Here is a 27,045-nt window from a genome sequence, read left to right on the forward strand (position 1 = left end):
ACAGGAGAACAGTGGATAAGAATGGCTGACTATTATTCAGCCATAAAAAGGAATGCATTTGAGTCAGTTCTAATGAGGTGGATGAATCTATAACCATCTGTATAATAATACAGAGTGAAGTGAGTCAGAAATAGGAAGATAAATACCGTATTCTAACACGTATATATGGAATCTAGAAAAATGGTACTGAAGAATTTATTTACAGGACAACAATGGAGAAACAGACATAGAGAATAGACTTAGGGACATGGGGAGAGGGGAGGGGAGGAGAGGGTGAGCTGTATGGAAAGAGTAACATGGAAACTTACATTACCATATGTAAAATAGATAGCCAATGGGAATTTGCTGTTTGTCTCAGGAAACTCAAAACAGGGGCTGTGTATCAACCTAGAGGGGTGGCATGGGGAGGGAGATGGGAGGGAGATTCAAAAGGGAGGGGATATATGTATACCTATGGCTGATTCATGTTGAGGTTTGACAGAAAACAGTAAAATTCTGTAAAGCAATTATCCATCAATAAAAAATGAATAAATTTTTAATAAAAACGGCTGACTATAAACTATACATGGATTTTGGGCTGTGCAAGGGGCAGTGCAATAGCTCCCCACCCAAGATTGTTCAAGGGTCAATTTTCTTTATTAGTTGTGACCCGCTCATTTCTAAGAGGGCTTCCCCAGGTAGTGCTAGTGGTAAAGAACCTGCCTGCAAATACAGGAGACGTTAAGAGCCGCTGGTTTGATCCCTGTGTAGGGAAGATCCCCTGGAAGAAGAAATGGCAGCCCACTCCAGTATTCTTACCTGAAGAATTCCATGGGCAGAGCAGCCTGGTGTGCTACAGGCCATGGGTTGCAAAGAGTTGAACACGACTGAAGCGACTTAGCACACATGCACATTTCTAAGAAGAATTCTGGCTTCAATAAATGATTGTTCAATAAGGCTGATGAATTAGAAAATGAAATTCAACAGGAAAATGCATTTACCTTTTCCTTTCCAAATGCATCTCTCAAGTAAAAGTAAAAGAATAAAAAAATCATCTAAATGCACAAGAACCCAGAGACTCAAAGAGACTTCAATAAATTTTAGAAATTGAAGATGGCGTATTCAACAAATAAACGGAATCTATAAAATAAGTGCATGCAGAGGGAGACACTGATGAGAAACAAACTAATTTGTCCTAAGAAGTCAATACATAAAGGCGAGAGATATCACAGATGGTGAAAATTGGGGCACTGATTGAAAGTCTGTGTACAAAGGAGTTGAATATCACTCTAGCCCCTGAGTTCTCATCAACCATACTGCAATTTTGCATAGAGACCAAAGGCAGCAGATTGGAGGGAAACTGAGTAATTCTAGGAAAAATAATATGGTTATTGCAATCAATAAAATTAGTGACTTGTACCCGTTCACTCTGATATAAAGCCCAAAGATAAGCTTCTGCTGTGTATGGTATTGTTTAGTCGCCAAGTCGGGTTTGAGTGTTTTGTGACCTCATGGACTATAGTGTGCCAGGGTCCTCTGTCCGTGGGATTTCCTAGGCAAGAATACAGGAGTGGGTTGCCAGTTCCTTCTCCAGGGGATCTTCCCCACCCAGGGATCAAATCTATGTCTCCTGAATTGCAGGCAAATTCTTACTGCTGAGCCACTGGGAAAGGCTCTCCTATGTATACAAAGCTTATATCTATTTCATTGGCCTAGAATAATAACAGGCAGTGAAGAGTCTACTGATAGTTCAGAAAAACTTTGGAAAAAGGGAGAAAATGCTAAACCAATAAATAGGAAGGGAAAAATCTGAAAGAAAATAGATAAGGCAAGCAATAAAATCAAACTTTGCACCAAAAGCTTATTAATAATATAAGCTAGACGTTGTATCTATAAAAAAGAAAAGAATGCTATGAAAAAATAACAATGAGATATAAGAAAGAAGTCCTATAAATTATGTATACATTTGTGATACCTCCAATAAGAGTTGAAAGTTAAAGCTGAAAAAATTTACAGAGAGTAGAAAAAGACCACAAAAGAGAAACAGTGTGTGGATCTGCTCTGCAAAAGACACTATCAAGAAAATGAAAAAAACAAGCCACAGACCAGGAGAAAACATTTGGCAAAAGACATCTGTCAAAGAATTGTTATCCAAAATAAACAAAGAAACTTTTTAAACAATAAGAAAACAAAGAACTTGATCTTAAAATGGACCATAGACCTTAACAGAGACTTCACCAAAGAAAATACACAGAGAGCAAATAAACACAGTAAAAGATGTTCCACACTGTATGCCATCATGCATGCTGTCTCCTCAGTCATGCCCGACTTTTTGCAACCCCATGCACTGTAGCTCACCAGTCTCCTCTGTCCTTGGGATTCTCCAGGCAAGAATACTGGAGTGAGGTGCTATGCCTTCCTCTAGGGCATCTTCCCAACCCAGGAATGGAACCCTCGTCTCTTATGTTTCCTACATTGGCAGGTGGGTTCTTTACCACTCGTGCCACCTGGGAAGCCCCGTAGGTCTTAAGGGAAATGCAAATTAAAACAAGGAGATACCACTACATGCCTATTACAATGCCCCAAATCTAGAATACCAGCAACACCAAAGTTCTGTGAGAATGTGGAGCAACAGGAACTCTGATTTATTAGGAATGCAAAATGGTACAGCCACTATGGAAAACAGTTTGGGTAGTCTCTGACAAAACTAAATATTCTTACATTACGATCCAGCAATTGTACTCCCTGATATTTACCCAAATGAGTTGAAAACTTATGTCCACACACAAACTTGCACACGAATATTTAAAGCAGACTTGCTTATTCATAATTAGTGAATATTGGAAGCAATCAAGTGGTCTGACCTCTCTGTGTATCCACATCTGAACTGGGTGATTTTAGCGCCAGCTGTTCTTCAGTATGTGAATGAATAAACAGTGATACATTCAAAAGACAATGGAATATCATTCAGCATTAAAAAAGAAACGAGCTACTAAGCCATGAAAAGACATTGAGGAGACTTAAATACATATTACTAGGTGAAAGATGCCAGTATCAAACCAATTTCCCATTACTACAAGGCTATGTTACAGTTATTTATATTAAACACCTCACCCCAGTTAAAATTACTGTGTGATTTCTGTCTCTTGATTGAACCTGATCATTATGGTAGGAGACAAAAGATAAGAACCTTAAAGGACCATATGTGGAACAATATACAGATAATAGAAATTCTATTTTTGAAAAAAAATAAAGAAAAAATTTGGGGGGGATTTTTTTTTAAAATAAATTTATTTATTTTAGTTGGGCTAAACAGATAAAAGAATTCTCAGCTTAAAAGTTCCCAATAAGTGAGCAAATTTTTTAAAAAGGCTAAAAAAATATTCCCAATAAGCTACATAATCATAAGCTTTATAAACTTGATCTTTACCAAGGGCAAATAGAAGATTCTAGAAACTTCCAGTATGGATGGGGAAGATCATCTATAAAAAGCAACAAAAATCAGAATATATCAATGTAACAATGATAGTAAATTTATAGAAGGCAATGGCACCCCACTCCAGTACTCTTGGCTGGAAAATCCCATGGACGGAGGAGCCTGGTGGGCTGCAGTCCATGGGGTCACTAAGAGTCGGACACGGCTGAGCGACTTCACTTTCACTTTTCCCTTTCATGCACTGGAGAAGGAAATGGCAACCCACTCCAGTATTCTTGCCTGGAGAATCCCAGGGACGGCGGAGCCTGGTGGGCTGCCGTCTATGGGGTCGCACAGAGTCGGACACGACTGAAGCGACTGAGCAGCAACTGAGCAGCAGGAAAGTAAAGACAGTCAATTACACAATCTAGTAAAAATATACTCCAAAAACATTCAAGAAAGGAAAAGTAAATTCCATGTTCATTTGTATAAATAGATAATATTAATACTGGTATTTTGTTTAAATTAAAAGTTTAAATTAATTATGTTTGTTTAATGGAATGATGTAAGTGTGGAGAAAAACATTACCAAAGTTGGCAAATCAAACAATATTACTAGGAAGATAATCTTTAGAAACACAATGCTACATAACAAAAAATAATGCTAACAATGAATTTAAGAGATGAGTTTGCTTTTGAGCAATAAGAATAGGAAACAGGGTGTGGTGCTGCTGGAATTTATTATAAAACTTTATGATCATTTATTCAAACCATAAACATGTATGTGAAGCGAAAGTCACTCAGTTGTGTCCGACTCTTTGTGACCCCATAGACTGAACAGTCCATGGAATTCTCCAGGCCAGAATACTGGAGTGGGTAGCTGTTCCCTTTTCCAGGGGATCTTCCAAATCCAGGGATCGGACCTAGGTCTCCCACACTGCAGGCAGATTCTTTACCAACTGAGCTGCCAGGGAAGCCCATAAACATGTATATGTTTTTAATAAACAATAAAATAAAAAAGCCAAAAATAAAATTCCCAGAAGGAGATACATGAGATAACAAATAAAAGAAATCAGCCAAGTGTTCAACAGACAATTATCATTCAATGACTGGCAGTTTTGGTATAATGTGTTCAAGAAATAAGTTTGGGAAAAAGCCTCTGATTTAGCATTACATTTGGACTTTGATTTCAAGGAAGGTGATAGGAAACAGGTAAAACTTGACACCGGTAATCATACACATTCTTGATATAACACAAACCTTTTCTGTTCAATTTTAGATCGATGTCATCACTTGGATAGTTCAAAAGGGTCAGTGAAAAGCACTTTAAATGATGTCTTAGACAAGGTTGTGATTGGCAAAAAAAATCAATCTTTCCAAGAGTGTTCTTCTTTTATGTACTAGCCTCACAACTAACAAACAAACCAGCAAATACTCCTCTTTACATCCACATCCAATACAGATAATGGCATTAAAATCTTAATAAATATATACACATTTTTAAAACTATATAAAAAACTTAATCTCTGTGGATGGGTTCTAATTTAACAAGATTTTGACAGTCTAATTAACAAAAGATTTGCAGATAGCATATTTGGAAGAATGGATCAAAAATAAGCTTTTCAAGTAGTTCCTTTCCAGGACTGAGGTCACTTAAAAGCACTTTGACATCATTTGCAGTCAGGTACTTGGCCTCTTTTCAACACAGGTCAGGTTTAGGCTGACTATGTATCTCAAGGACGCTCAGGAATTCAGAGACTGAGTTGTCCAGAAACAAGTGATTCACCAAACCTTTAAAATATATTGCTGAAACAAATTTCATGCTCTTATATTTCAAATATAGCACCAAAACTAAAGTCAACCTGAGGTCATGTGATCTAGTTGCATCAACCAGTTTCAACTTAAGGCTGACAGGTCACATTTTAAGCAAGAAAAAAGAAGTCTCATTACCAAGTGGTTATTTGCATAGAAATCTACCCACAGGACACTGATCAATACCCTCCAACATATTTCTTAACGGAATTCTTTGAGTAAGGGCAATAGACACAGTACACACATACATACGAGCACACACACACACATCCCCCCACATAGAGTCAGTGACACTGAAGAACCCAGTGATCTCTATCTCAGCCCTGCTGAGTATGAAACAGTTGCATACTGTGATAAACTTCAAATGGCCAATTAGAATCATAACTGAATGCTCAAATATGTGGCTGGGAATCAGACTCTGAAACAAATACGGTGAGAACTCTGCTTAAAGTATCAGAAAGCTTCATTTCTCTCTCAGCTTCAACCACAATCAACTTGACCCATCTCAGCTACCTCATTCCTTTTTTTGATGTCAGAGTTCTCATCAGGTAGAATTACAATGCAATATCAACATGTCTCAATATTGTCTTGCTGCTGCTGCTGCGAAGTCGCTTCAGCCGTGTCCGACTCTGTGCGACCCCATAGACGGCAGCCCACCGGGCTCCCGCGTCCCTGGGATTCTCCAGGCAAGAACACTGGAGTGGGCTGCCATTTCCTTCTCCAATGCATGAAAGGGAAAAGTGAAAGTGAAGCCGCTCAGTCGTGTCCGACCCCTAGCGACCCCATAGACTGCAGCCTACTAGGCTCCTCCGTCCATGGGATTTTCCAGGCAAGAGTACTGGAGTGGGGTGCCATTGCCTTCTCCGCAATATTGTCTTGAGGGTTACACAAGATGATACAAACAAAATGGCTTTAAATGGTGTAGCAGACTGCAGACTTAGAGTAACAGAACGGCTATATGACAATGTATGTATAAAAAGTTCAAATTTTGTGCAAAAGTGAGAGCTTATTGGCTTATATAACTGGTTACAGATGGTCTTAGGGAGTGTGACTTAAAAATTACCCAGAATCTTTTTTTTCTTTAATTCCTATTACCTGAATCACTCAATTTTTCTACTTCTTTTTCTTATACTACTAAGTTTTCTATGCAGTGGGTAGAGTAGAGGCAGCAAACAACATATATCTCTTGACTTTTTTTTTTAAAGCAAGTTCAGCCACATAAAAAAAGATAATCTATCAGCATTTGCTCATAAATTCCAGGGAAGGACTTTAATTGGATCACCTTGGATTACATGCCCCTATTTGAGTCAATGACTATGGTCAAGAAGAGGGGTTTAGCCAGATCTGGTCACAAGAATGCCTTGAACTACACAGAGTGATAGATATTCAGCTTGTCAAAGTAAGGGGGTACTGCTACCAGAGGGAGGTGCAAAGAAACACTGGAAGACAAATACCAGACGTCTACTACCTCTGTGCCCCCAAAGCTCCCAGGCATACATTTCACATTCCATAGAATGGAGTTGTTTTTTCACTCTTCCAGCCTGCATATATATGTCTGATTCACTTTTGTATTCTAGCATATCTCACAGGACCTAACATAGATTAGTTGCTCAATAAATATAGATTGAAAGGATGAATAAACACAATTTCTGTTAAAACTGCAGACGACTCTGCTATCCCAGTTCTTCCATGTACATTGAGAATTAACTCCTGTGTGCCTTAACTCCCAAACCCTACTAGGCTCAACAGTGCTACTTGGGAACTCCTTCTCTATTTAATTTATCAAATATCCACTTGGCACCGATTATAAGCAAAACCCTATGAGGAGTTCTTTAGATAATCCAGAAGAGAATTACTTGAAAATTACTTTAGAATTACTTGGGTTGAGAATTACTTCTTAGTGTCCTAAATGGTAAATTTGAAACTCTAAGAGTCTTACAGGAACTTCCATGGTGGTCCAGCGGTTAAGACTCCATCCTACCAATGCTGGGGTTTGGGTTTGACCCCTGGTCAGGGAACTAGATTCCACAGGCCACAACTAAGAGCTCACATATCACATATCACATGCCACAATGAAGATCTTGCATGCTGCAACTAAGACACCCATGCAGCCAAATTAATACATAAATAAAATATAAATAATATTAAAAAGGAATTTTACAGCTGGATTGGCAAATCATGGCATTTGATCTAAAATGAACAATCCCTGGAACCATCTGTGTGACAAATGCTCACATAATCCACTCACATGATGTATAACATTGAAGTTCAGATATAAGATAAACTAAGACCAACTGAAATCAGTGCAAAAACTAGATGGCCAGGAGGGATATTAAAGTTCTGGTGACAGTGAGCAGAAAGGAGCAATTATATTCGTGAACCTACTATGAGCCAGGGACTATGCTCAGCATCTTATAACCACTATTTTATGATATCTCTCCCAGCTCTAGGAGGCAGGCATCTCTGTCTTTTCTATCTTTACTTGGCCAGGTACAAAACTGAGGCTCTGAGAGCTTAAATTGAGTCAGTGAGACAATGCAAAGAATACAAAGTTTATAACCCTTCACTGATGTTTTCAGTGCTAGTAAGCTTTTCCTTATGGTGTAATGAATCATACATACATCACACCAGACAGTGTATTCATGTAAAGATGACCAACAAGGAGGCAAAACACATAGAAAATTATAGATACATCGGTACAGCCAATTATACAAATGTTAATAGGTAATATGAATTGATCATAGGTGATAGATTATAAAGATAAATGGGACATGAAGACACATGAATGTATAATTAAGATAGATTGAAAGATATATTCATATATATTTTTATGGGGATGCTGTCAACCTTGTTTTGTGAAAAGTCAGTTTGGCTAAGTATAATGTGCTCTGGTGAGAAGACAGTCAGACAATTATGGGGAAGCCACGATTTCTCCTACCTCTTCCATTGCTTCTCTGGCTCCGTGTCCTTGTCCTTTCTCATCCTCAGTTTCATTGTCTGTAAAATAAGAATCATAAATGAAGCCCAACCTACACACACAGGGTAGTTTTGAGACTCCTACAAGGCAATTGTTGGGGAAGCACCTTGAAAATTGTAATATGCTCTGTTGCTCCCCTGAGTTCAACCTGGGTAGTTCTGCAGCTTCTTCTGAAAAGACAGCCAGCCTCATTTCAGGTCAGGAAATGGCTTATTTTTTTTTTTTTTTACAGGATGCCTGAGCTTGGTTGCTGCCTGTCTATCACTGGATGTGTGTTTTATCAGCTTTCATATCGCCTCTACCTTGCAGCTCAGCTCATATCATCAAAAACCACTCTGGTGCCCTCCGTGTCGGCAAATGGTTGTTTGGCTGTTGTATCTCTTCTGCCATCTCTAAAGCTGAGCTCAGTAACAGACCCTTTTTTGATGCCAGATGATCTGAAGGCAGGATGAAAAGTGAGAAGAATGTTTTCCCACTCAAGATCAATATGCCTTTAACCTTCCTTCCTTCTATCCTTGGGGAAGCATCTCTTCTCACCTCCCTGGCAGTTTTTGCCCTTCCACACTCCTGTCTTGTCATTTTCCCCTCCCCCCAGCTCCCCCATCTTCACCACAGCCTAGTTAGAATTCAGCATGTCTTCCTTCCAGAGTTCTTGTGTAAATGTCCGTCAAAACAGATTCTGCCGGATTACTTTCCCAAACAGACTCCCCTATCGCTTTGGACCAAAGAAAACAAGTGGTTACTCTCTTTGAGCCAGAAGACAGAGGTTTGAATATTGTTCTGTTATGATGAGCAACATGACCTTAGGTAACTGATTTCATCTATCTGAGTAAAGCTTTCCTTTTCTGCAAATTGGGGGCAGCAATGCCTGACTTGCTCATCCCCTGCAAGCACAGAACATTTACGATGGAAAGGCCCTAGATGTTAAATCCTATATGTGAACATTTTAGTGACAAGCAGCTTAATCTTTTACTTAAAAACATATATACTTCTTAAATGTGAAACATTACTTTAAATTTTTAAAATACAGTTCCAATAATCGAATCATTTTTTAGTTATATATGTCTATGATTTGTAAGAAATGAAACTATAATGTAATAAAACTTGACCTCATGAAAATCACTTTGGCCCACACACCTGACAACATCCCACCCCCTTTGCTCCCCAAATCATAGCTCAAGTGATAGGGCCTTTCTTTATATTCTTAAATATCAAGCAAACTAACCGCTAAAATGAGGAGCCTAGCCTTATAAAATATGCATTAGCAATGTGTGTGTGTGTGCGCTCAGTCATGGCTGACTTTGCAACCCCAAGGACTGTAGCCCACCTGGCTTCTCTGTCTATGGAATTTTCCAAGTAACAATAATGGAATGGGTTGCCATTTCTTACTCTAGGGGATCTTCCCGACCCAGGGATCAAACCTGTGTCTCCTGCACTGGCAGGTGGATTCTTTACCACTATGACACCTGGGAAGTCCATGCATTAGCAATATCCCTATATTATACATGAAGACTCAGAAGCAAAGAAGGTAAGGAAACTTGCTTCAAATTATATATTTAGTATGTTGTGGGACTACAATTTGAACTCAGGGACTTAGGTTCCAGAAACTGTAATTTCCATCACTGTGCTGTTATCTAAGCAGTCCAGTGCTCCATCAATAAGACAGTAGATGGATGTCATGTTTTAGATGTATATTACAGCATATCTATTCAGTACTTAGAGCAACATACTAGGATAGCTAGGTAATTCCATGGTAATAAATGAGCAATGACACATTTATTTTTCACTCCTGCAGAGTGCAGTGAGTGTCTGTACAAACTCTTCAGGGCTGCAGTTGATCACTGATGACCCAGGGAACAGGAACCCCATATTGATGAACATTAATAACGTTTACCACCCCCATCATGCAGTGCTAGTCATCAGTTAAAAGTAGTGATCTAGATGGACACTTTACAGTAAGAAAGACCATTAAAGACAGTTTTGTATGAAGAAAGAAATAGAACATGATATAAAATTTAACTTCAGTTAAAATATGTGCAATAAAATTATAAGCATTTTTCAAGAATGCAAAGAAAGGAAGTATTATATTGAATATATTAAAATGGACTAATATACATGTATTTTATATATATCCTTGTATTTATCCATTTTCCTATCTACTTATCAGTCTATCAGCATAGGAAATTAGAAGTAGAGAATAGATGTATAAGAACTATAAACGTCAAGAAACATTAAGAAATCAAGCCAAAGTCCTTGTATCAGTGAAGACTATAAGTCATGAATTAACATGATTAGCTCAAACCTCTAAAGCAGAGGTTTGTAAACTATAGCCATTGAGCCAAATCCCATCTGCCACCTGGTTTGTAAACAAAGCTTTACTGGAACTCAATGTCACTCATTTGTTTACATACTTGCCAAGGCTGCTTTTGCAATAAAATGGCAAGTTGAATAGTTGCAACAGGGACAGACTCCTCCACAAAGTTAAAAATATTTGATATCTGGATTTTTATAGAAAAATGTTTGCACCCTAGAGAACAAAGGTGAGAGACCATACTGACTCCATATATTTTGTTTCTTGCGGAAACAGAAGCGACCCTGTGTCTTCCATGTAAGAGTGTCTAACGTAGAAATTAACGGGTAACCGAACCACTGGAAGCTAAGGGAGCAGAGGTCCGGAAGCTGTCACAGAACTCATCCTGACTCACGGAAGTGGGTGGTTCTCAAACCTTGTCCATGTCCCCACGGGATTTCACAGGAATCTCTAGGAAGTGCCCGGCATCTGTCTCATTCTGCAGCAGTGAGTGTATGAAGTTTGTGCAAGCTTTCTGGGAAGCTATTGTAAATATTATGACACTTTAACATATCTAGCTGCAACTATCCCAGATAATAAGAGTTCTTCCCTTCTTTCCATTGTTCAACTCTAATCTAGGACCATATCAGTCTTGGGTTTCTAGGAAATGCAGATTATTTTTCTCTCCACAATACAAGGGACACTTAGAAGTGGGTAGTAGTGATGTGTACTGACAACAATCATTGGGATATTACTGTTTTATTTCCACTGCTCTGAATAATGTTGTAGAGCAATAAATACTTACACATTCCAATGAGTGTCTGCTCCAGAATACCTTAACCTGAGACTTATGGACTTCTAGGAGGACAGTGCTTGGTCTTTAGAGGGTCTGAGTAGATGTTAACATCCCTCTCCCATTAGTGGGTGAAGACATTACTGAAGAATTCCAGGATCCCTCAGAGAGATCTATCTTACCACTATGTTTGCTAGACTCTGCTCCTTCAATGCTGAGGACTTTACCTTTTTTATGTACCTCAGAGCTACAATATCTGACACAGAGAAAGTTTTTAGTAAATGTGTGTGAAATCAGTAATTAAGATAGTGAACATGTATAACACTGCACAGATAAAATGCAGAATATGTATCATAATTTTTTAAAAACTCCAACCACCCATAGATAATAACACACTGAAGTTTACATCAAAACCTTCCCAATATGTTCCAGACAAATCTATCTTAGCACCAGGTGCTGAAAGAGATTAGACCATTGTGCAGATAACCAAGTAATGTCATCGTTCCTAATAAAAGAATGCAAGATTCAAGAGTCAAAAGGGAAAAGAGAGCAAGCCAAGGGGACAGAGTGCGACCCCTGCCCTCTTCCCATAAGGTCATGTCTGTAGAGTTTCAGTTCAACTTGCCAACGGAAACTGCATTCTCTCTGAATATACCTCCCCTCTCTCTGTCTCATGAATCACTCTGCCTCCTCAATACCTAGTAGGTCCTAAAGACAGACATAGCTGCTGATTCATGATCTCTTTATGTCAAACCATGCTCCAGCTTAGCATCACTAGAAATTAGAATATAGGGTTTCAATCCTAACTTGTGCTCTTCCTGTCAACTTCAGAGAACCACTTGACATGTCTGCATTTTAGTTTTCCATTCTCTAAATGGGTATCAGTCAGTCAGTTCAGTCACTTAGTCATGTTTGACTCTTTGCAACCCCATAGACTGCAGCACGCCAGCCCTCCTTGTCCATCACAAACTCTCAGAGTTTACTCAAACTCATGTCCATTATAATGAAGGATATTCTAGCAAATAAGCAGGCATATGCAAAATAGTTCAATATATTATTATTATTGGGTTGGCCAAAAAGTTCATTTGGGTTTTTCTGTAACAGCTTACAGAAAAACCCAAAAGAACTTTTTGTTCAACCCAATATATGTAAAGAAAATGCAAACTGTTAATAACAGCATTTATCAAGCATACCTCTAGGATTTTTATAGTTTGTCAGAGCCTGGTAAATTTAACTCTTGGCCTAAGTAAATTAGTCAACAGCTAATTTGGAAATCTAAAAGGTCAATAGTTACTGAATAGTGAGCTGAAACTAATATCTCCCCCACAAACTGTAACTCAGCCAATCTTTATTTATGAGCTTAATAGCTTCTGATTAGCTGGCTTCTTCTCTATTTTCCCTTCCCCATTTCCTGGGTTTATACAAATTCCTTTGCCAGCTAAAAACCTAAATCCCTGAAAATCTGAACAGAGTGTACCAGACGCAATTCTGATGGACATAAACAATTTCAGGCTTTAGTTAAAGCCTCTTGTGTCTGATCTAAGCTTTCACCGTCTTGGGGATTCCAGAAAGTACCTAGATATTCACTTCCTTCGCCAGCTTCATTCTCTAATCTCTGATCTCCTTAAGTGTTATTATGTGTTAGCAAAGACCATAGCATATGCAGAGAGTCCACTACTATGCAAACAGGTAAATTTGCTTCTTCTCCTTGTTTAGTCCATCATTTTGGTAATTCTCTCTTCAGACCTCAGTTTCCTCATACAGAAAATAAGGATAAAGGTTACTAGCCTGCCAACCTTGGAGACTGTTGAGAAAGAATGAGTAGTCTTTCCTAGGACATTAGAAAATGCTTCATAGACATGCCATTATAGTTAGAATTTGAAAGATAAGAAAAGCAGTGACTCCTGGAAAAGGTGGGCAAGATTTTGATATTTATTGTTGGAGATAAATCAACAATCACCACTAGAGAAGATCAACAAAAGAAATATCAGAAATCAAGTCATGGAAAGATGAAAATCTATGGCATGTGCAGATAAGAGAGAGAACTTTGATATGCTTGCATTTTCTGGTGATTCAGGAGAGCAGCTGAACAACTGAAAACTGGAAAATTATAATTAAGATAGCAGTGAAGGTCTCTAATACCATGGTAGGGATACAGAGTTTATACTGTACTGGAGAACTCTCTTTTTGAGAGTTAATCTCTCTTAACATTTTTTATAGTTGAAAAGGATAAACACACACACACACACACACACGTATATGCCAAAGAATTGATGCTTTTTAATTGTGATGCTGGAGAAGACTCTTGAGAATCCCTTGGACGGCAAGCAGATCAAACCAGTCAATCCTAAAGCAAATATAACCCTGAATATTTATTTGAAGGACTGATGCTGAAGCTGAAGCTCCGATATTTTTGCCACCTGATGCAAAGAGTTGACTCATTGGACAAGACTCTGATACTGGGAAAGATGGAAGGCAAAAGGAGAAGAGGGTAGCAAAGGATGAGATGGTTAGATAGCATCACCAACTCAATGAGCATGAACTTGAGCAAACTCCAGGAGATAGCAAAGGACAGGGAAGCCTGGTGTGCTGTGGTTCATGAGGCTTCAAAGAGTTGGATACAACTTAATCACTAAACAAAAACAACTGTATATAAATATATATATATATATATATATATTTATATAATCTTTAGAAAATTAATCAGCTGTGTGAAAGATTCAGTGTAAAAGTATTCCCCAAAATATATTCTTAAGGCACAAGTTCAACTGATCGTTAAAAGGTGTCTCAGTTACAAACCTATAAACACAAACACACGGCCATCAGAAATAGTAGTTACACAATAAATATTTGTTGAAAGAATGAATGAACAAAGGTTAGTAAATTTTAGGTTCAACCAAGCCAATTAAACTTTTTCTTACTGATTTTTTTCTTGTTTTGATGATTTAGCTATAGAATGTGCTACAACATCTAATACACTGATACGCTCAGTGAATCTCCAGGAAGACAAAATAGGAGAGCTTTCATAATTTCACTTGTCGTGGAACTTCTTTTATCATGTATCCCATGGGCACCGGTGTTTGAGGGAAAATACCATGGGAAATGTTAGATTAAAAAGAGAAATTGTAGGTAATGAGCCCTGACAAAAAGCAATTTGGATGACTCAGGAGAGCAAGCAGGGTCCCTGAACTACAATAGTGCCAGGAGGGCTGGAGAAGAAGACAGGCTTGGGGGCCACATTATGAAAGGTAGCTGGACCAGACTCAAGGGTTCATTAATGTCAGGAAAGGGGAAGATGGAGGAATCTAATGATTCCTGAGTTTTTAATTTTAGGAAAATTGTGGTCTTACTCTATTCATACAACTTGCCACTGAAGTAATTTATGTATGAAAAATCTATTACAGTTGAAGTGTTCCTTTATTTTTTCATTGCTTTCAAGAAGTATCCAAAAGTGAGAAAAGCAAAGATACCCTGAAATTGGCACTCACCTGCATGATGTAGATATAGATAGAAGACAGATCAATCAATCGATCAATAGAACATAGATGTGTATATGTGTGTATCTCCCAATAGTTCCTAAAATATGCACATATAGTTGTTGTAGCCTATTTATTTATAATTTACAAAAAAAATGTTAAAGTTTAAATGTCAAAGAATAGAAAATTACACAAAACTGATTATACCAATACAATAGAATACCATGAATCATTAAGAATAATGTCTTACAAGTAAACTTCACATCATGTTAAAGAAGAAAAACCTCCTATGGTATAACTTAAGTGTGAGAAAGCAGAGATGCTATAAATCAGAATATACTTACAAGAATTTTGTTAAGGAAAATATGTTTTGCCTTATATGCATGGAAATTCAAGCACGTGGAAACACAATAGTAATTTAGCACTAGTTTTACTCAGACAGAGAACTTGTTGTAAAACTTAGTTTTGTCTATATTGAATTTTCCAAATGCCCATGTTGTAGTTATTAAGCAGGCAAAAAAAACTGTATTTTTAGCATAACTTTGATTATCATTATTTCCAGAATATATGTATTAATCTTGTCATTGACTTTGCTATTCTTCCTTCCACCTGTCCTTCCTTTCATCCTTTCTTCTACCCACCGATCTATTCATCCACTGTTGTTGTTGTTCAGTCTCCAGTTACATCCGACTCTTTATGACTCCATGGACTGCAGAACGCCAGGCCTCCCTGCCCCTCACCATCTCCGGGAGTTTGCCCAATTCATGTTCATTGTGTCAGTGATGCTGTGCAGCCATCTCTGTCTCTGATGTTCTCTTCTCCTTCTGCCCTCAATCTTTCCCAGCATCAGGGACTTTTTCAACAAGTCAACTGTTCACATCAGATGACCAATATACTGGAGCTTCAGCATCAGTGCTTCCAGTGAATATTCAGGGTTGCTCTCTCTTAAAATGGACTGGTTTGATCTCCTTGTTCTCCGAGGGACTTTCAGGAATCTTCTCCAGTGAACGACAGTTCAAAGGCACCAATCCTTTGGTATTCTGCCTTCGTTACTGTCCAGCTCTCACAACTGTAAGTGACCACTGGGAAGACCATATCCTTGACTATTCAGACCTTTGCCAGTCAAGTAATGTCTCTGCTTTTCAACACACTGTTTAGGTTTGTCATCACTTTCCTGCCAAGAAGCAATCGTCTTCTGATTTCATGGCTGCAGTCACTGTCCGCAGTGATTTTGGAGCCCAAGAAGAGGAAATCTGTCACTACTTCCACCTTTTACCCCTCTATTTGTCATGCGGCAATGGGGCTGGATGCCATGATCTTAGTTGTTGGCTTTTTTTTTTTTTTTTTAATATTTAACCTTAAGCCAGCTCTTTCACTCTCCTCCTTCACCCTCATCAAGAGTCTCTTTAGTTCCTCTCCGCGTTCTGCCATTAGAGTGGTATCCACCATATATCTGAGGTTACTTCTACCTTCTACTTATCTTGATTCCAGTTCGTAACTCATCCAGCGTGGCATTCCTCATGGTGTAGTCAGCGTATAGGTTAAACAAACAGGGTGACAGCAGACAGCCCTGTGGTACTTCTTTCTCGATCTTGAAACAACCAGTTGTTCCATAAAGGGTTCTAACTGTCGCTTCTTGACCTGCATACAGGTTTCTCAATGAGTATGTGCTGTGTGCCAAGTTCTTTTCTAGGATGCTGGGATAAATAGATGAGTCTTCCATCTAGGTATCCCGTGCCACAAAGTTACTGGAGGAGAGCCAGCATAAACCAGCTTAGTATATTTCTAGCCCCAGGATTTGCTGAAGGCAGGAAGCACACCAAGCTCAGGAGAAGAGACATTTGGTGCTCAAGATATTTGTCTAAAACAAATATATCTCTAGCTGTGCAGAGAGTGAAATCAGCCACAGACAAATCACTCATACGTAACTGGAGTAGCTGGGACAAAGTTGGAAAGGTTGAGAGCTAATACTTTTGATGTAGGAAGCACTACATTGACAATTACAAGAAACTGTGATAGGTGCCAAAGTGAGCACTATGGTAACCTAGGGATTTCCAGGAGGCGACAGTGGTAAAGCAACTACCTGCCAGTAAAGGAGATCTAAGAGACTCGGGTTTGATCCCTGGGTAGGAAGATCCCCTGGAGGAGGAAATGGCAACCCACTCCAGTAATTTTGCCTGGAGAATCCCATGGACAGAGGAGCCTGGCAGGCTACAGTCCATCAGTTCAGTTCAGTTCAGTTGCTCAGCTGTGTCTGATTCTTTGTGATCCCATGGACTGCAGCACGCCAGGCTTCCTTGTCCATCTACAACAGTACAGTCCATAGGGTCACACAGAGTCAGACACGACTGAAGGAACTTAGATTGCATGTATGCTGGAGTCCCACTCCAGCTGGTCCAGGGGTCCCCAAGGGATGAACGGCGTCGGGGAAAGGAAAAGAAAGGAGACAGAGAGTTTTTTGATGTCCCAAGGACCATAATCTTTATTGCTTTAGTCTCTATTTATATAGCACGTGTTCTTCTACGTAACGATTCTTACAATATTTTTCCATTCAGATCAACATCCCCTGATTCTAAGATGTGTTAAAAGTTTTTTCCTAGTCTATTGTCACATTTTGGTTCCATGTTTACCCCGAAACCTATTTTTATTTTACTAGAACGTAGTCTATGAATCATATTATTCCATCTACTTATTCTGTACAGCCTGCTACTACAGCAAATGCAGCGTCTTGCTTCAGTGAATAAGTACTATAGTGGTGTATAAGGGCCAAAGTTTCTCATAGTACAGCCATTGTCAGTGGTGGTTTACCATCTACCCACATAACACAAGGTGATTTCTGGTAGGGGCACGTCTTTTGCAGTTTATCTAGAAACCATTTACAATACAATTCATATAGTTCTTTTCTATTTATGCTTAGATTCTGAGGGGAAAAGGCAATTGGCTTAGTTTCTGTAACTTTCCCTGATATACGACCCAAGTTTTCCAGTCATCAATAACAATCTCCTCATGAGGCCAGGTCACAATAGGCTTAGGGCTTGTTTTCCAAATGATCATGGCCTTATTCCCTGGCTGAATGTTAGGGACCCACCCACCAGTCAAGGGCCTCAGTAGGTTTAATCATTTTTGGAATGTTTCTCTGGGGCAAGGGATCATTATTCTTTTTACTGGACTCTCATGACCTCATCGTGGAAGCCCCTACAACTCCAGCCATCAAAGAATGAAACAGAGTTAGCCACAACAAAAGCATAGAAACAGGAAGGAGGGAAGGTTCCAATCCTGGAGAGAAACCGCTTTGCAGTTTCTTCTTGATTGGTGCCATGACTTTGTCATCCGGCAGTAGTTCCAGAATGGCTCCCAACACATGCATGCATGGGAACCTAAGAGAAGTTGCTATTAACTTGAAAAGTCACTGAAATCATTAGTAATTTAAACTCTCCAGGGAATAGGGAGATAGATTTATGTAAAGTCATGAACCTGATGGGAATGGTGACCTGATTCTTTTGTGTGCAAGTGAGCTTGTATATAGGGGTACAAGTAAACAGTTCTAGATTAATGGGTTAGAAACTACTGATTTGGCTATGAGGGGTCACCACATAAATGACATATATTATACAAACACTGAGTAAAGCTTGTTTTGAAAACCCTAAGTTCTCTGGGACTCGGAAACTTGGACATCTACCCCTTCAAATGGTTGCCATTTCTTTTTTCTATTAAAAGTTGGAGAAGTTTATTTGGAGAGGGCAGACTGTCCTCATGTTCTAAGTCACCAAACATAAGGACCTTATCATAACATAAATGAGCAAATCCTACCCCCATACAATTATATTGCTTAGTTGCTCAGTGTGTCTGACTCTGTGCAACCCCATGGACTGTTTCCCACCACCTCCTCTGTCCATGGGATTCTCCAGGCAGGAATACTGGAGTGGGTTGCCATTTCCTTCTCCACAATTATTTTGGGGCATTTGAGAAAATACCCCTTGCTAATATATCCAAAGATAAGTTTTGAGATTACTGGAGAGTGCTGGGGTTGTGATAAAGCAGAGTATCAACTCCAATCCCTCAGTATTCACTCACACACACACACACACTCACTCACTCACTCACTCACCATCAGCCCCATACCTGGATCTAAGCATTGATGATTAGAGGGGTTTTGCAGAAACCAAGTGCAATGCTTTAACAAAGTATTTGTGAACAAAGGGCTTCTAGGTCCAAGCAGTGATGTTTGGAGATCTAGTCTGCACAAAGCAAAGGGAGGCCAGTGTCCAGCTCCACCCAAAGGATATGAGCCTTTGGAAACAACGTGTAATAACAGCTTAGGCCCAGGCACTGGCAGCTTTCAAGGAGCATGTCGGCTATGGTGACTTCACAGGTAATAGGCATGGGCGAGCTGAAGGGAAAAGAACAAGAGGGCCTTTTTGTGGTGACTGTGGCCACCAACCTGGTTTGTAGACACATATTAATCCCTTTGAGAAGTCCTCAAAAATATTAAGAAAGGGGGAGGGTAGTCAGGGTGGGTGGGGTGAGCCACTGTGAGAAGGTAACTGAGCCACTGCAATTTGAGCATACATATCAGTGGGATCACTGTTATCCTCCAGGCTAGGAAAGATCCTGATATATGAGCCATGCATCCAGAGAAGGACTGAAGTCAAAGCATGCACCCATTGAGGCATGCCTTCCCATGTCCAATATATGAATTGTTCCACCATCCTCTCTTTTGTACTTGACAATCAGACCAAGATTAGGAGAGATAATGGGCTATTAATTCCTTTTTCTTCCCACCACCAGTCCTTTTTAATACCCTGGGAGGTGAGACTAGTTCTTTTACTCTTTAAAATTTTTCTCTCGTTCAGCTTTGGATGTGGTTTGAAGGTTGGAAGATGAAAGCAAAGAAATGGGATTAAAATGTAGGTCAACTGGTAAGTTATTTACAAATGTCTGGGACAATAGAACAAAGGGAAACTCAGTCAGTTGCTTGGAGGGGGCCTAAAAGGTAGATGTAAGGAGGGACAATTATTTTCTACTGAGAGTCACCTCTTTTGGGGTCAAAGCCACTTTCCCGAGTTGCTGAAGCGAATCTTTATTTTTTCCTAAAACTCAACAGACAGCGTCTTCAGAACCTAATTTGATTTTGATTGATTTTTGAAACTTGAAACACTTCTAAACTAATTTTCAGTATATTACTCTTGTCAACGCTTAAAGATTTTGTCAGGAGGAATTTGCTGAACAGACACAGTAATTTTATTTCTCATTCTGGCATATCACCCCTAAAGAGGAAACCCGGGGAGGGGTGGCTCTGTTACTACAGCTGCTGCTATTAGAATATACATTGCAATTACTTTGCTGCTATTTTGGGGGCTTCTGAAGCAGTTCACGCTGCAACTCTTCGGAGCTGGGAGTCTTGAAATAAGAATCACGTAATCATCGACTCCTCTTGTGTCAGACCCGGGATCTAGAGAAGGGACTCAAGGTCCATAGAGGAGAAGAGATTCAGCCAAGGTCATTGAGCAGTTTCGTGGCAGACCTGGAGCTGGAGAACACCCTCACACTTTTAGCCTCTTTCTCTCCCCAGTTCATCAAGAAGTGCAGAGGCCAAGTCAGCCCTGCTGTGGTCATCACCCAAGTTGGGATTTATTAAATAAATACACCAGCGACAACTTCCATGGGACAAAGAGTGTCGAATGGCAATCGATACACCAATTGAAGGGCAGTAAAAGACACTCAGAGCCCAGCACAATACTGCCCCTTACAAAGCACAGGAGCTGTGTTAACCGAGTCTCCCCTTTGTCTTGCCAGTCAGCAGATCTATTGGGGACCGTTGCAAATAGCAGTGACATTACGAGATAATAACCTCTGCTCATGCTGGCATTATGCTGGGAGCGCCGTCAAAAAGTGGTTTCCTTTTATTGCTTTTTGCCACCCAGGGTGTGTGGCACGTGGACAGATGGACGGGATCATCTTAACAAATCGGCAATGGGGACAAGCCGGGGATCTTTGCTCAAGGCAGGGCCTTCCAAGCAGGCACCTGTGGTTACCCAGGTAAATCACTGGCAAATGCAAAGCAAAGAATTATTCAGGATGGGGGGCAGGATGGATAAAAGGTTGGCCTGTTGTGTGGACAAACAGGCACAAGGACTTTTGTCTGCTGCAAATGTGCCTTGATGCATTGGAGGTGTGCTAAAAATAAAGAGAAATGGCAATAGGAGCAGAGGAGACACTGGAAATTCTAGAGCTCTGTTTTAGCTACTTAAACTGTTTCTCAAGTCACAGTGGCCTTTAGATAGATACAAAGAGGTCACATTAATATGTATTTACTTATCAATACAGGGTTTCCCTGGAGGCTCAGATGGTAAAGAATCTGCCTACAATGGAAGAGAGCCAGGCTCAGTCCCTGGGTTGGGAAGATCGCCTGGAGGGGGACATGACAACCCACTCCAGTATTCTTGCCTGGAGAATCCCATGGACAGGGGAGCCTGGCAGGATGTAGTCCATGGGGTTGCAAAGAGTTGGGCACGACTGAGCGACTAACACACACCCACACACACAACACGTTTCTAACAAGGTGACTGTGGATGAAGTTGCACCCCCAAGTTTTTGGGATTCTGGGTAAACAGAGAATGAAAAAGGAATGGGGTCATTGATAATCTGAGAAAAAAGTGATTTTTAAGACTAAATAATAGATACTTAGGAATGTACTGATATCCAGCTACTCTATAATTATATCATTGGGGCCATGGAGCCAGGTCATTCCTTTTGGGCAGAGGCAAGGCTTTCTCTGAAAGACTGGCTGTCTCCTCAAAGAATGCTGAGAGGAGGTACAGGCAGAAATACAAGGACTCGGGAGTTGGGAGGGAGACTGCAAAGATGGGGGAATGGTCTTTCTTTCTCTAGATCTAAGAGTCCAAGACACAAAGAAAACTGGATTATTTCTAGTGGCAGGAGCTGGCCATGTGGAGACCCAGTCAGAGCAAGTCAGAAGCCCAAGATTATAGTATGGGCCTGGTCCTGGGTCTGGCCTGTAATTACAAATTGATTTCTGCAGTTACTTCTTGGTGCTGAAGAAGACTCTTCAGAGTCCCTTGGACAGCAAGCAGGTCAAACCAGTCAATCCTAAAGGAAATCAACCTTGAATATTCATTGGAAGAACTAATGCTAAAACTCCAATACTTTGGCCACATGATGAGAAGAGCTGACTCATTGGAAAAGACTCTGGTGCTGGGAAAGATTGAGGGCAGGAGGAGAAGAGGGCAGCAGAGGATGAGATGGTTGGATGGTATCACCAACTCAATGGACATGAGTTTGGGCAAACTCCAGGAGATAGTGAAGGACAGGGAAGCTTGACGGGCTGCATTGCATGGGGTTGCACAAGCTGGACGTAACTTAGTGATGGAACATCAACAGATATTTGTTATTCTTTAGACAAATCTCCAAATATACTAAAGACTAATTTCTGCTATTATAGAAAATTAAGAAAATGCCAAGCCTGTTTATGGGACTCTCCAACAAAAAGCCTGGAATTTGGCGGCAAGTCTCCTCCTGAGGCCTGAGTGATGAAGCAGTGTGACCGTCCACAAAGGGAAGAGCAGCTGTGTCCGGTGGAAGGTTAATCTCCCTAGGACAGTAGCTGTGAGGTGACAGGTGTGCTGACTATGGAAAAAGGATGCCTGGGAGCTGCTCCTTCATATCCTTTGGGCAGAGACTTAGGGAATCCTCAAGAACTAACCAGAAGACATTTTGAGGGGGTTACTTTGGGGGCAGGTGGGTGCTTAGACCAGTGTCAGTGGTAATAGAGCAAGATCAAACAGTCATCAATCTGAAGCCTCAGGAACTTCTCAATCTCTCTGGGAAGGCAAGACGTTGGATAAATTAAGATTTCTGAAAATACACATGAACATGCTAAGCCTCATAGGAATGGTAGAAAACGCAGTGGTGCAGCCGTCTTGGGAAATGAGAAATATCTGGGGCTGGGCTCATTGCAGTGCCCCCTAGAATACATGGGAAACAGGTTAAACATGAGAATGTGGAATTTTTAAGTGAGGCAGAGCTTCCCTAAATAGGGCCCTGGGTCTGCAACATCAAAACTGCTGGGGACTTGTTAGGATTGCAAATTCTTGCCCTCCCTCCCCTGCCCCCTGTCCTACCGGATCAGGAATCCTGGTAGGGGAGCTCAGTAATCTGTGTTTTAAGAAGCTCTCACCACCAATTCTGATGGCTATTCTAATTTGAGGACAACTGAAGTGAGGCGTATGGTATAAACTGGGGTAAAGAAGTTTGTGCAAAGGTGCTTCTGCCAGTAATTGTGAAAAGAGTCAAACAGTGGAGTTAATAATTACCAGAGTCTAATGCCAATAATAGAATTTGCTCTTATATTTTCCCATGGCTCACAAAATATTCTACCATTGTGTTTTATTGTTATATCACTTCCAAAGAGTTACTGGTACACATAACTTCAGTTTCATACATGAAGCAACTGAGGATCAAAGGTATCATTACTTGTTAAAAATTACAAGAGTGATAAGCAGAAGAAGTTAGAGAAGCCCTGGACTTCTGATGGTTAACTCAGTGATATTTCCTACACATGACTATATATCGTCTTTTTGTTGTTGATGAGATATATTCAGGAGTCTCCTAAATTTTTAGAGTTTCCCTAGCATGTGACGACAGCCTATGGGGTCTCAAAGAGTCAGACAGGACTGAGAGAGTAAGCACACACACATAGCATGTGACTAGCGTTTTACATGAGACCTCTGAAGATTGACAGTGACTTTTGGAACCTTCTGTTGAGAGGATTCAGAGAATGCTTCTGGAGACAGGGAAAGAGTGCTGTAAAGGTTTAATGATGTCTGCTGTGAGCATCATATGGTAGGTGGCAGAGTGTGGGCCATATGTATGAATATCCCCTGCTTATAAAGCAATCTCCATCTAAGTTTCACTCCGTTCTTTTGTTAGGACCCAGGAAGTGCAACTACAGAGGAGGAAAATCTGGTTATGAAGGTTAAATAGGGATGGGCTAATGAAGGGAATGATATCTATCTTTCATGCTAATTCCAACAAGTTGCCTCCAATTTGGAGAGCAATTATCAAAAAAAAAAAAAAAACAAAACCCTCACATTTTGTTGTTGTAATGTTGTTCAGTCACTAAGTCATGTCTGACTCTTTATGACACCACGGACTGCAGCACACCAGGATTCCCTGACTTTCATCTTCTGGAGTTTGCTCAAACTCATGTCCATTGAGTCAGTGATACCATCCAACAATCTTATCCTCTGTCAACCCCTTCTCCTCCTGCCTTCAGTCTTTCCCAGCATCAGGGTCTTTTCCAATGAGCTGGCTCTTTATTGGAGCTTCAGCTTCAGCATCTGTGACTTCATCTCCAATATTCTCTGCTGTCCTAGAAATCCACGTCTCTAAAATGCTAGACATGTTCTAAATGACACATTTTTCATGCCAATTTTATGGAAAGATTCATATGTGCAAGGTCTGCCAGTTCTCTTGAAAAGCTCCAATACTGTCCTCTTAGGAATGAATGAAAGGCTTCCATTTTGCTGGCTTTGTCCTACTAACCCGCCTCTAAAACAAATTACAAAGCAAACAAACAATCACACAGAGACGATACAATCAAGCAATCAAAAATTCCTAAAACATCAAGTGCTTGGGAGCATCTGATTTTTATTGTTGGGTGTGAGTTGCTTGCAATCTCAGGCTGTTTTTAATTGTTCCCAGTTGCCACTTTGCACTGAACAAACAGACCAAACCTTTGTCTAAATCAAGTGTGATAGAGCAATATTTTCATTCGCTATTATAATGCCAGCAATGAACATTAGCTTTCCCTCTGGCTCTTGCTAATTTCCAGGGATTTTGCTGCGATTTGGAGACTCCCCCTGGAGGCCATGGCTTCCAGCCTCTGTTGGCTTCCTGGCACTGCTCTCTGATTGCCCTCCTACCCTTTGCTAATATCATATCTGCAATCATTACTCCATTTTGCTGTGATTTTAATTAGAGGGCATGTGGTATCTTTTAATATTCTTCTGCACATTGAAGTTCCTGAGCACTTGTTACCAACCCATGCCTCAATATAATTTAGAAGCTATGGCTTCATAAGCTAGTCCTCCAATCTTTTGATATTAAATTTTCAAATTAATCTCTGCTGTATGCATCACTGGTGATTATCTTGGCCTAAATTATGCATCCTTCTTCAAGTTAGGAAACAACAGCCCTTCCCACCTGACAGTAGATCTATGCACATAACCTTGTATCTAAGAAGAAGATTGTTTTAAACCCTGTATGGTTATAAATAGGGGTATCTGGGACCCAGCCATGTTTGCTCTCATCCCACACACGACTACCAGAAGAGCAAAACTGATCTTGTGAATTCCTTCCTGATCTCTCTTGTGGCTTCTCATTGTCTGCAGGAAAAACCCAAACCCCCATTTATCCTTCAAAAGATAAATAGTTTAAATATCAGGTGAGAATGATATAATTGTATTATTAGGAAAAAATGTATGGGGTTAACTCATAGTTGTGTTTCATGTTATTCTTCAAAGGGAGATTATATGGTTTAGTGTGGTGCACACAATCTCTGGAATGAGAGAGCTCAGATTGATATCTAGTATTTGATATTTTCTACTTGCTCCATTACTAGTAAATTGTTTCCCTTTTCTACGCATCCATTTTTTAACGTCAGAATTCATGGAGTTGCTATGCCAGCATGCACTAATTCTCAAAAGGCAACCTTTCTTTCCCACCAAGTTCTCCTCTTAGATATTTACTCAGGGACAACCTTTAAAGACTAAATGATTGGATTTAAATATGGGCAGTCAGGACATATAAATAAAAAAAGTCTTGGATTTTTTTTTTTTTTGTAGTTTTACTTCTGGTAGCAGAGTTGAGAGGAGCAAACAACCTTCAGGAACTAAACATAAACAAAGAAGGTGAAATTAGATACTTTATCCAATATCCCATATGTGGTTCTGTGATGTCTTCCAAACTGGGGTCAGGATCTGTTCTCTTGGTTTCATGTGGGCTCCTTGGCTCCTGGCTTAGAAATAGTATAATTATAATGAGTACAATCTGATTATAATCTTTTTCTCTTAGTTTTGAAGTATCCGAGTGAAGCCACCGTCCCATCAAATGATCCAACAATCTTCTGGCAAAAAATAACAAGACAACCTGCAACTTTTTGATTTCTAAATAGTAGGATAACACAGGGCTTCCTGGTGGCACAGCAATCAAATATCAGTGGAAATATGGATTGATCAAGTTCCACACAGCTATGGTTTACCATTAAGCTCTAGTCAAAGTATGACTAAAAAGGGGAGGCTGAGAATACAAACAAAAATCATTCCCTGTCCCTGTGTTTGACAATACCAGAAAGAGTCATAATCTCCTCTCTTTGGGCTAAATAACTCTGAGATACTGTATGCTTATCTATTTCTCTGCTAAACATTGCTGAAAATAAAATATATATAATATATATAAAAAAATATATATATAAAAATATAAAGCACTGTATATAAAAGCACATCAGTGCTTTTATATATAAAATATATATAAAAAATAAAATATATATAATAGTAATTTAACTACTTGCTCTAGGAAATACTTGCTGGTGGAAGATCAGCCTGTGAACCAACTAAACAGCTTACTTACAGAGACTGATACTCTCCTCATCAAGAATTACTTCAAGACCTGCATGTCACTGTGCTCGTCAATCCAAAACTACGATGTCACCATCTCTGCCCTCTCCCAGTGAATTTCCATCTTGTAAGACCTGCCTTATATTCACACCCCAGGTCCCAAAACATTATTTCTGTTGTGTTCGGTTGCTAAGTTGTGTCCGACTCTTTGTGACCCTGTGGACTGCAGTAAGCCAGGCTTCCCTGTCCTTCTCTATCTCCTGGAGTTTGCTCAAATTCGTATCCATTGATTTGGTGATGCTATTTAACTATCTCATCCTCTGCTTCCCCTTTTGCTTTCAATCTTTCCCAGCATCAGGTTCTTTTCCAATGAGTCAGCTCTTCCTTCGCATCAGGTGGCCAAATCATTGGAGCTCTAACATCAGTGCTTCCAATTAATATTCAGGGTTGATTTCCTTTAGGACTGACTGGTTTGATCTCCTTGCAGCCCAAGAGACTCTCAACAGTCTTCTCCAGCATCACAGTTCAAAAGCATCAATTCTTTGGCACTCAGCCTTCCTTATGGTCCAACTCTCACATCTGTGCAAAAACTGGAAAAACCATAGCTTTGACTATATGGACCTTTGTCAGCAAAGTGATGTCTCAGCTTTTTAATATGCTGTCAAGGT

General features: G+C 39.9%; 1 protein-coding gene across 6 annotated transcripts in view; it reads right to left on the reverse strand.

Annotated features, from left to right (window-relative positions):
* The window catches only part of LOC145540833 (uncharacterized), a 355,745-nt gene that overhangs the window by 160,210 nt on the left and 168,490 nt on the right, over window positions 1–27,045 (reverse strand). For 4 of the 6 annotated variants that reach the window (XR_014078587.1, XR_014078585.1, XR_014078586.1 and 1 more), the window contains one exon: window positions 8,144–8,202. Coding sequence is in view for 1 of the 6 variants with exons in the window: in XM_081576012.1 (XP_081432138.1) it covers window positions 8,144–8,202 (59 nt within the window). In the remaining 5 variants the exon portion in view is untranslated. Of the gene's footprint in view, window positions 1–8,143; window positions 8,203–8,288; window positions 8,361–27,045 lie in introns of those variants that run through there. The other 2 variants (XR_014078589.1, XR_014078588.1) reach the window with 1 other exon arrangement.

The sequence above is a fragment of the Giraffa tippelskirchi genome, chromosome 1 (genome assembly GCF_054371585.1).
Source record: "Giraffa tippelskirchi isolate mGirTip1 chromosome 1, T2T-mGirTip1v1.2.pri, whole genome shotgun sequence".
NCBI lineage: Eukaryota > Metazoa > Chordata > Mammalia > Artiodactyla > Giraffidae > Giraffa > Giraffa tippelskirchi.